Source organism: Mya arenaria, chromosome 8 (genome assembly GCF_026914265.1).
Source record: "Mya arenaria isolate MELC-2E11 chromosome 8, ASM2691426v1".
NCBI classification, from domain to species: Eukaryota; Metazoa; Mollusca; class Bivalvia; order Myida; family Myidae; genus Mya; species Mya arenaria.
Window position 1 is genome coordinate 43,153,185 of NC_069129.1, and position 7,276 is coordinate 43,160,460.

At 34.2% G+C, this 7,276-nt stretch overlaps 1 protein-coding gene across 1 annotated transcript in view; it reads left to right on the forward strand.

The window, feature by feature from the left end:
- Nucleotides 1-2,999: 2,999 nt before the first annotated feature.
- Nucleotides 3,000-7,276, forward strand: part of LOC128243809 (beta-1,3-glucan-binding protein-like) — an 11,766-nt gene continuing 7,489 nt past the window's right edge. The window contains exons 1-4 of the mRNA XM_052961766.1: nt 3,000-3,137; nt 4,244-4,321; nt 5,262-5,384; nt 6,716-6,846. Of these exons, the coding sequence (XP_052817726.1) occupies nt 3,029-3,137; nt 4,244-4,321; nt 5,262-5,384; nt 6,716-6,846 (441 nt within the window). The 5' untranslated portion in view covers nt 3,000-3,028. The remainder of the gene's footprint in view (nt 3,138-4,243; nt 4,322-5,261; nt 5,385-6,715; nt 6,847-7,276) is intronic.

Below are 7,276 nucleotides of genomic sequence, written 5' to 3' on the forward strand. Positions count from 1 at the left end.
GAGTTGTATTCATTGCTCTCAGTTTAAATTGATTGCCAGTGAAGTGTATTATTGCAAACATAATTACGATTCCCAAGAGTTAAGTCATAAATTTTAACTACTAAATAAGATTACTACGCGATCTATTTGCAGCGGACTTAAACGTACCCCTTTTCAAGTATGTAAACCGTCCATATACATCCGAGGTTGTTTTTGAAAAAAATGGCCGAGGAGCTCCGAATGCGCCCAAACACATCACAGCACAGGCTACGCATGCGTCAAAAATACACTATCGGAACACTTCGGTCATCTCCGCTATACGACGAGCCATGTGCATCAGTAAAATGTAGTTCGTCAAGTTATCAAGAAGAAGAAGAAGAAGAAGAAGAAGAAGAAGAAGAAGAAGATTATAAATGTTGTTAAAGAATATCGATACATGGGAAATAAAATCAGAATTTGAAATATACAATTGATTTTCTTCCAAATTTTCATTATACAGTAGATGTTAAATCATGAATTAAGTCGGTTAAGTTAGTATAGTTGTCCGGAAAACAGTGGTTAGCGCACTCGCTTTTCACCACGGCGATTCGGGTTCGATGTGAGTTTGGTTTTTGGTCACCAAGCCTATATCTGTTTAAACTAAGTTAGTCGTGTCAAATCTGTCGGTGATACTGGGGCAAGGTGATCAAACAAAATTAAACTAAAATAAATAAAAAAAGGAGATAAATATGATGCTGAACATTCTTCTAGCTGTCCTGGCTAAATATTGAAATGTAATGATATGTTGTATCCATGACAAAAAAAAACATATTTCACTATAATTAACATATATGTTGTCAGAAATAACATTATACTTTATAATATTTATATTTTAACATTTAAGACTTTGCCTTTCTGAGTCCGCCACTAAAACTTGGACATTACTGACACTAGCTCACGATTGGTATTCATAAAACACATGTTGTCAATTTCTTAGTCAGTTTCCTAGCTTAAGGTGACACTCTTATTTAAAATCAATGCATACACATGTATAACAAACTTAAATTTTGAGTGATTAACCTTTAACTACTTACTAAATAATGCATTTATGAAAAATATTAATAACCGGTAACACGACTGTAACCGTGTATTGAATAGCTGAAAACGCAAAATTATTAAACGATTGGTGAGTGCTAAATTTCAAAAGATTTACTGTGATCTACTATTGTCTCATAAGGTAGAAATACCGTTGCACATTCCTTTCAGATTAAATACAATATCCTTCATAAGAACCATTGTTTTCGTCCTTTTTGAGATATTAAAACAATTGTATTAATTGTGGTAAATCTTATTTGGGAGAAAGAGTTCATCTTTAAGCATCTCGCGTCAGAAAATAAACGTGCTTGATGATTTCTCAAATACTTTTATGAGTAAACATTATTTATTGTTCACCACTTCGTGTTAAACGACACAAATAAATTTAGGCCTAAAAAAATACATTTGGTTCGGGTTACCCGACCCTACCTACGGAATAGGCGCCGAGCCTACCGTTTTTATAGTCATTTCGAAAAAAAATGCTTGTCACTTTGTAGTTGAAAACCTTAAATGCTTGTACCGAAGATAACTTAAACACCATTATCCAATGATGAAAATGACATTCTTATATAAAGCCTAATAAAAAAAGCCTACCTACATTACCCATTTTTGAGGATGTAACCCTAACCAAACAATTTTTTTAGGCCTTAACAATAAAATTCTAGTCGCTATTTGCATAGTTTAGTTGTAATGTTGATATATTTATATGAAAACTTAACACAAAAAACTTTAAAATTAACGTGTAATAAAATATGTTCTGTTCTGTATACTATTATAGTTTGATAGATTTGTGATTTACAATTCCAGTTCATCCTTAAACATAGATTGATTATAATATTTTTTGATATTTCACACAGCATTGTATAATTGTAATTGTAATATATTTAATATGTATAGGAAACACAAAAAAACTGTATAGTTAAAGTGTATAAATTCTGTTCTGTTCTGTTCTGTTCAAATAAAAACATAGACAATTGACTTCAATAGGAAACAACTTCAGATATATATGCATACCTTTCTAGTACGAAAGGCTGTTACAATAGCAATAACAGCAGTGGAACAAAAGCAACAGCAACAACGCATCAGCACCATGACACATTGACATACCCAAATCAACATTAAGACATATTTAAAATCAGCAAAACAACACCATAACTCGAGCCCCGCCTACATCGACATAAATGGTTTTAAAAATAATTCCTAGTGAAGATTTGCTTTTGAAGTAATATTAAGTAATCAAAATGCAGCAATTGCATTGGTGATTGTTTTAACAGCGTCAACCAGTCTGTATTTTCTCTTGCGAACGCTACAACACTTGTTATGCATGTAATTTAAAGCAGAATATTGTCAAATGAGGCTGGCCTTTATATTCGAATATTTTATCGAAAGTTACAAAATTTAAATTTGCTTATTATTTTGTAGACATTTTGCTAACGAAATGAATACTACAATTGGTAAAAACTTACACACACTTGTAAGCATTATCTTATCATATGTCAACCAAATGCTGGTGTTCACACGCTTATTCGCATTTATGCACACTAACGGACCCATGGGAGAGGGGCGAACCCGACGCGCGCCCCCTCCACAAAATAGTTTAAGTTCACTTTTTATTTCAATTTAGGTGAAAAAGTAATAAAATACGCCCAAAATGCACCATTTCTGACTAGAAATCAATAATTATTTTTTTGGAAGATAACCCCGTAACCTCCATCCCAACATTTTAATCGAAATTAAGGTTCGATTCTGCGGGAGAGCCGCACATCAAAAGGTTACGCTCTTATGATACGCACCCACTATGTCAAATTCTGGATCATTTTCTATTACATACATATATAACGTTCTGGCTAGTATGTGCTATTGTCTTATTTATTGTCACAAGCCATAATCTGTGACACTAAATGACCTTAGATAGCGACATGGCAGGAGAACTTAAATATAAAGCCAGAGACAATTTGGTCTTCACCAAGTCACGATGCTTAAAGTGTTACCATTCCTCGTTGCGACGGCTCTAGCCGCGAGTTTTCCAGAACCAAGGATCAAACATCTTAAATCTGACGATGTCCTAGAGATTTCAGTTGAAGGTAAGACTTAAAGTGACACTCTTATTCAAAATCAATACATACACATGTATAACAAACATCAATTTTTAGTGATAAAATACTTACTAAATAATGCATTTATGGAAAATATTAATTACAACATTTTGTATTAACAATATTATAGCCGTGTATTTAATAGCTGAAAACGCAAAAATATTAAATGATTGGTGAATGCTAAAAGATTTACTGCGATCTACTATTGTCTCATAAGGTAGCAATACCGTGTTTTCTGCACATTTCTTTCAAATTAAACTCGGTATCCTTCATAAGCACCATTTATTTTCGACATTTGTTCATCCTTTTTGGTATATTCAAACAATTGTATTAAATTTATTAAATCTTATTTGGGAGTAATAGTGCATCTTTAAGGTTGTATAAGTGTTTGTCAAATAACATTTTTTATGCATTGTAAAGAGACTACAACCTCCCAGATTAAAAAGCAGTAGTGATGAATCTATTTAACCAATTTTTGTACTTAAAACGTAATCATGGACTCGTTTTTACCTTTTGTTAAAGATTCACTCTTTCTCCCAAATAAGATTAACCAAAATTAATATAATTGTTTAAATATACCAAAAAGAATTAATAAATGTCGAAAACAATGTTTTTCTATAGAGGACACCGAGTTTAATTTGAAAGAAAGGTGCAGAAAACACGGTATTTCTACCTTTTGAGACGAATGTAGATCGAAGTAAATCTTTTAGCATTCACCAATCATTTAAAAAAATCGTATTCAGCTATTAAATACACCGTTACAATCTTGTTATCAGTAATTATATTTTCCATAAATGCATTATTTACAATGTTGTTTAAGGTTTATCATTCAAAGTTCATGTTTGTTTAATACATGTGTATGTATTATTTTGAATAAGAGTGTCACTTTAAAATATGAAATGAACACTCATATGTAAATACATGGTGCTTTTTGCGTAGAGTTTTAATGTTATAAACGAGTGCTGATTATCGATTTGAAATATTCTTTTGTTCAACATGCATACTACCGCATGCAAGAAAAATATATAATCGTTCAAGTTTCTTTTATTATATTACACTGAATACATTTATACATAAAGTGTAATTCTATTCAGATGTCCCAGGATTGAAATGGAAACACGTGCAATATGTCGTTGACGAAACTCCCGTGGCCGGGGATTTGTTTAAATCAGGTATTTATGTTACTCTTGAACTTTCTTATGATTACAATAATAAACTGAACCGCCTGTATGGTTTGAATTGATGGTTAATGTTGTCTAAAACGAGGCATTACGATTCAATATATATGGAAGATAAAAATTTATCGTTCAATGCTGCTAAAATGTTTAAGGTCCACAAAAACCATCAAATACGCGTTGGTTTGTAAGTTCAGCTTGGTTTTATTGAATCAAGTATTGCTCGTAGAGTACCGTCGCGTCTATAGTAACTTCATCTGGCTGTACTAACATTTTACGACATATTCTTTTCATTGTGTACCATTTCTTTCCAATATAAGATTATAACCTACATTTAAGGCAAATGAGACCGCAAATCGGCCTGCGATAAGAACCAAGCATAGGCGTTACAATATTTAAAGCTATAATTTTATTGGCCAATTTTGTGCCCTGTCTCCATTCGAAACTCCTAGGCCTTTTTTTATCGAAAACAAGCTCGGATGTATATGAATGGTTTACAATGTCAGAAATCTATAAACTTTAACTGCAAGTAGTTCGCGTAGTAATTCCAATTTAACAATTAAACTCAAAATAAAATGACTTAATTCTTAGGATTCGTAATTTTGTTTGCAATAATACACTTCCCTGTCAATAGTTTTTAACTTATATGTACATATTCACGTTAAAACACAATATTTAATTAATAACATAATTCAGAATTTTACGAACTACTTCTACTTATGTACCGGTAAACATCCGAAGTTGTTTCCAATAGAAAATGGCCGTGAAGTACCGAATTCCCTGTCTCATTACACTTTTACAACATAACAGACATTACGTGGTAATTTGGATCCCCGTCTGCTGTAAACGGGTTTTAATCTGAGCCAAAATATGCACCCGCTCCGCCCTTCTATTTTCATAACGATTTAACCCATTATGTTCTCACAATTACTTGTAGCCGAGGGCAACTGGAAGCACATTAAAACCCATCGTGGTTCCCTGCGAGGACAGAAGGTCCACTACAAGATGGTCGGTGAGAAGAAAGGGGAACCAGTTGTTGCCGCCGGTACCATTGAGACTGGTATGTTATTTATCGTTGGAATTGTCCAAATGCTAGAAAACACTGGTAGGGGTGTGGTTTGGCTAAATGGTCTATAGTCGAGCCCCATTGGCTCGTTATCCCAGGGACCGACCAAAACACTTGCGGAGCCTCGAGAATATCGAGCCAATAGTGGGAATGCTTACATGTATACAGCTAAAAAAAATCTCAGTCCTATACATCAAATTCGAGCCATTGAGGAAATCGAGCCAAGCGATATCGAGCCAACGGGTTTCGACTGTACAAGTAAACCGAATTCGTTACATTTTACGTAAGATCCTAAAATCAAATTGAAATGTACAGAAAGAAAGTGTTGGCAGTTGCCTAGATGGCCTTTTTGGAAGCTACACCCCTGTCGGGTCATATGGCGCAGACAGACTTCTGCAAACCTTAAACTGATAAGAAAGCAAAAACGGCTATACTTGGTTTATGTCCAGTAAGTGTGACCTTTGAGAGGCATACGTCGTCTCTGCAAACAGCCATATTGACATATAATACAAACACCTTATCGTCTTTGAATTTAAACCTTTAAATGTCCTTTTATTAAGATATACATAAAAGTACTAGGCATTTCAACTTAGCTTTATTCAGTACACAAAGGCCTCTGGCCAAAAAATACATACTTTTATATATACATCATTAAATACAATACAGTGGTATCATTACTGAATACATTTTTTTTTTAATTTTAATATTAATCTGCCATTTTTAACAAGTTAAAAATAAATATCACAACTTGTCTAATAACAAAACCATTATCTGACAGTAGGAGTCTGTAAAAGGTATGTAGCTCAAGTAGTGATTTGGTACTCGGGTACTCGGATGATTGATCGAGTACTCGAGTACTCGGGTACTCGTTGCTATCCCTAATAAAAAAAATATTTCTTACAGTAGAGACCCTCAGGCATATGAAAACGCATTAAATTCGTCTTCTAACAAAAGCTTGTACTCGTTGATTAAGCAGTACCCACATATTCTATCATTTATTTCTATTTTCATAAACATATTTTGACTTTAGTCCTACAATCAGCTAATAATCAATTCAAGTGTCGACACTGGTGATAAGTTCGACACCAGTACAAATGCCGCCCCCCCCCCTCACCCCTCACCCCTCAAACCCTCCCCCTCACCCACCACCCATCCCCCCTCACCCCTCACCCCTCACCCCTCCCTCACCCCTCACCCCTCACCCCTCCCCATTTAGTCGAGATAACAAGATTGGCAAGTGTTCGTGATAGTGTCCTACATACGTTATGTTTATATCCAGCAAATGTTTTATCCCCTCAGAGTTATTGTAATACCTTTGAATTCAGAGGATGAACGTGGCTTGGCGCTAGCTCCCCAAGACCGGCCCAGGCGCGCAAAGCATCTTGTGCTCAGGGACGACTTCAACACCTTGGACCGAAACAATTGGGACTTTGAGGTCTCCATGTATGGTGGATATGTGAGTACACTCTTTTAAAAGGAAACCTTATTGCGTCTTAACTACATCTGATTTTGGCATTGACAACTATATTCCATACCGCTATTTTTAAAGCTGCACTCTCACAGATATACCATTTTTACAACTTTTTATATTTTCTATTTTGGAAAGTGCAAATTTTTGCGTATATATTTGCAAACCAAGAATAAAAGATTGCTGACAAACGATCAGATCGTAGATTTTCATATTTCCGTTCGAAAATTAATGTTTTACGGCGATACTTACGGTTTAAGAAAAATGCATAAAACATCAATTTTTGACTTTAAATATAAAAATCTGCGAGCTAATTTTTGTCAGAAGTGTAATAATACTAGTTTCTATGCATTTTCGCAAAAAAAAAAATGGCTCGTTCCAAGACAAAAAATAAAAAAGTTGTGAAGACCTTCATTTT